This window comes from Tursiops truncatus, chromosome 13, assembly GCF_011762595.2.
Source record: "Tursiops truncatus isolate mTurTru1 chromosome 13, mTurTru1.mat.Y, whole genome shotgun sequence".
Lineage (NCBI taxonomy): Eukaryota > Metazoa > Chordata > Mammalia > Artiodactyla > Delphinidae > Tursiops > Tursiops truncatus.
In genome coordinates this window covers 16,588,008-16,590,310 of record NC_047046.1, presented here as the reverse complement: position 1 = coordinate 16,590,310, position 2,303 = coordinate 16,588,008, and the positions used below count along the sequence as shown (strand labels likewise).

The 2,303-nt window shown below is 50.4% G+C and overlaps 1 protein-coding gene across 1 annotated transcript; it reads left to right on the top strand.

Moving 5' to 3' along the window:
* Nucleotides 1-2,267, top strand: POP5 (POP5 homolog, ribonuclease P/MRP subunit). The gene is made up of 5 exons (XM_004315322.4): nucleotides 1-89; nucleotides 157-299; nucleotides 1,338-1,487; nucleotides 1,669-1,752; nucleotides 1,865-2,267. Exons 1-5 carry the CDS (start codon nucleotides 70-72, stop codon nucleotides 1,978-1,980), a joined length of 513 nt encoding a protein of 170 aa, XP_004315370.1. The 5' UTR covers nucleotides 1-69; the 3' UTR covers nucleotides 1,981-2,267.
* The last annotated feature ends 36 nt before the right edge of the window (nucleotides 2,268-2,303 follow it).

Here is a 2,303-nt window from a genome sequence, read left to right as displayed (position 1 = left end):
TCCCATTGGCCGCCGACCAGAAAGCAGACATCCGGTTTGCGGATCCGCCTGCTGGAGGCGGAGGCCGCAATGGTGCGGTTCAAGCACAGGTAAGCAGACCCTTGCCCGGTCCCCGGCGGCCTGGCCCCGCGCTCACCGCCCTCTCGCCCGCCTTAGGTACCTGCTCTGTGAAGTGGTGTCTGACGACCCCCGCTGCCGCCTGAGTCTGGAGGACCGAGTGCTGGGCGGCCTGGTACGGGACACGATTGCCCGCGTGCACGGGACTTTCGGCGCAGCCGCCTGCTCCATCGGCTTCGCGGGTGCGAGGGTGCTGGGGAACCGGGGGCTGGCGGGACGTGGAGGGGGCAGTGGCCAGAGGAGGGAGAAAGAAGGGGCACAAGCGACCCCAGCAACTGCCAAGCCCTGTGCACAGTCCTATGTAAGATATAATCCTTTAGGACTTTGCTGGAGGCCTGATGGTTAAGCCTCCTCGCTTCCAATGCAGGGGGCACGAGTTCGATCCCAGGAGGGGGAACTAAGATCCCACATGAGGGGGGTGGGGGTGGGGCAAAATAAATTTTAAAAAGATATCGTCCTTTTTAGGACTCTCGGATTCGAGCCCAAAGTCTGCGTGAGTCCAGAGTTAGGCGGAGAGCTAAGAGCAGTAAGCAGTGCGACTTTGGGCAAGAACCCCCTGAACCTATTTGACATATGTATTGTTTAACAGGATGGTGAAAATTAAATGAGGGAAGCGGTGTATGGTTCTAAGTTACTTGACTGGTTACGTTGACATCACATGGAAAAAACATTGTCAAAATTAACCCTGGAAAGGGCCTGTGAAGTACAGAATGTGTGTAGGTAAATGTAGAAGGCCCTTTCAACAGGCACTCTATGTAAACTCATTCTCTTACCATCTACTCAAAATTGAATCCAGTATAAGGAATGCGCACGTAGGCACAACTCTCCTACATCAGGTGAGACCCAGTTGGCTGCTACAAGAACCTGCATAGACCAGTTGCAGAGCAACTTGCTTTTCAGCCAAGGGTTTTCTGAGGAAGATGGATCTATACGCTCCCCACCCATTCATTAACTAGTCAGTCGATTAGAAGACCGTTTTAAATTCTGAATTCACCAATTCTGAGTGGTGTGCGAGGCACTGGATGTTGTTTCTCTCCCTTCTGTAAATGAAGGTCTGTCCTAATTTTTTTTTCTTCAGAAATCAGTTCTTGCTTACTGATGCATCCCAGCTGCCACTGCCTTGAAGGATCTCTAGCGCATAGGCTCTGAATTACCCCAAGATGTTTAACCCATTCCCGAGAATCCAGTTTCCCCAAATGATTTTTTTTTTCCTGCTGTAGTGCGATACCTCAATGCCTATACTGGAATAGTGCTACTTCGATGCAGGAAGGAATTCTACCGGCTTGTGTGGTCAGCTCTTCCCTTTATCACATACTTGGAGAACAAAGGACACCATTACCCGTGTTTTCTCAACACCTTACACGTGGGAGGTATGGGTGCATGTGATATGTCTCATTTCCAATAGGTAACAAGTTCAGTGTTCAGTCTTCAGTGGTGGGTGGGTCTTCCTGCTCTCCTGCCAAGAGCAAGATACTTTTTCCTAGCTCTGCAAGACTCTTGAGGCAAACACTTTTCACAAGCTGTTGACCACAAAGCTCTTTCATGTGCCAGGTACAATCAGAACATGTCAGAAGTTCCTGATTCAGTACAACAGGAGACAGCTGTTGATCCTGTTGCAGAACTGCACTGATGAAGGTAAGGCACGCTAGCCCTGTGCCCACTAAGCAAGTGACTGGCCTCCTCCTCCAGCTGAATGAAAGGCCACTCCCAAAGACATCTTTAATCACCCGTACTGTACTTTCTTCAGGAGAACGAGAGGCTATCCAGAAGTCTGTCACAAGAAGCTGTTTACTAGAGGAGTCGTCGGCTGGGGAGGAGCTTTCAGACAGTGGTGGTGAGGAGGCTGCTGAGGCAATGGAGTGAACCTCTACAGACTGCCCTGTGCCCCAGCCTCAGGGCCCACTTGTTGGGACAGGACATTCTGGGAGGCAGCAGCATCTTCTGTACTTCTCAAACAGGATGACTGCTGACCAGAGGCCAAGTGACCAGCTCAAAATGGACTTATTTGCTTAAAACTAATCGAAGTCACCTTTACCCAGCATTGCCTGGTTAAGTGGTTCTGGAGGTTGTGAAGCCCCTGGAGTTATAGACATCTTTGTATCTAACTGCCTGGCTGAGAGCAGGTTTAATAAATGTATTTGGCTTCTGTAGTATTTAGTGCGCATGTGAAGTTCATGCTTGGCCTA

What these genes read in the sequence shown, in the direction of transcription:
- POP5 (XM_004315322.4), top strand. Translation starts at nt 70, where the DNA reads ATGGTGCGGTTCAAGCACAG. An exon ending in ATGGTGCGGTTCAAGCACAG is followed by an intron (nt 90 to 156) that starts GTAAGCAGACCC and finishes CGCCCGCCTTAG; the next exon opens with GTACCTGCTCTGTGAAGTGG. An exon ending in CTGCTCCATCGGCTTCGCGG is followed by an intron (nt 300 to 1,337) that starts GTGCGAGGGTGC and finishes TTCCTGCTGTAG; the next exon opens with TGCGATACCTCAATGCCTAT.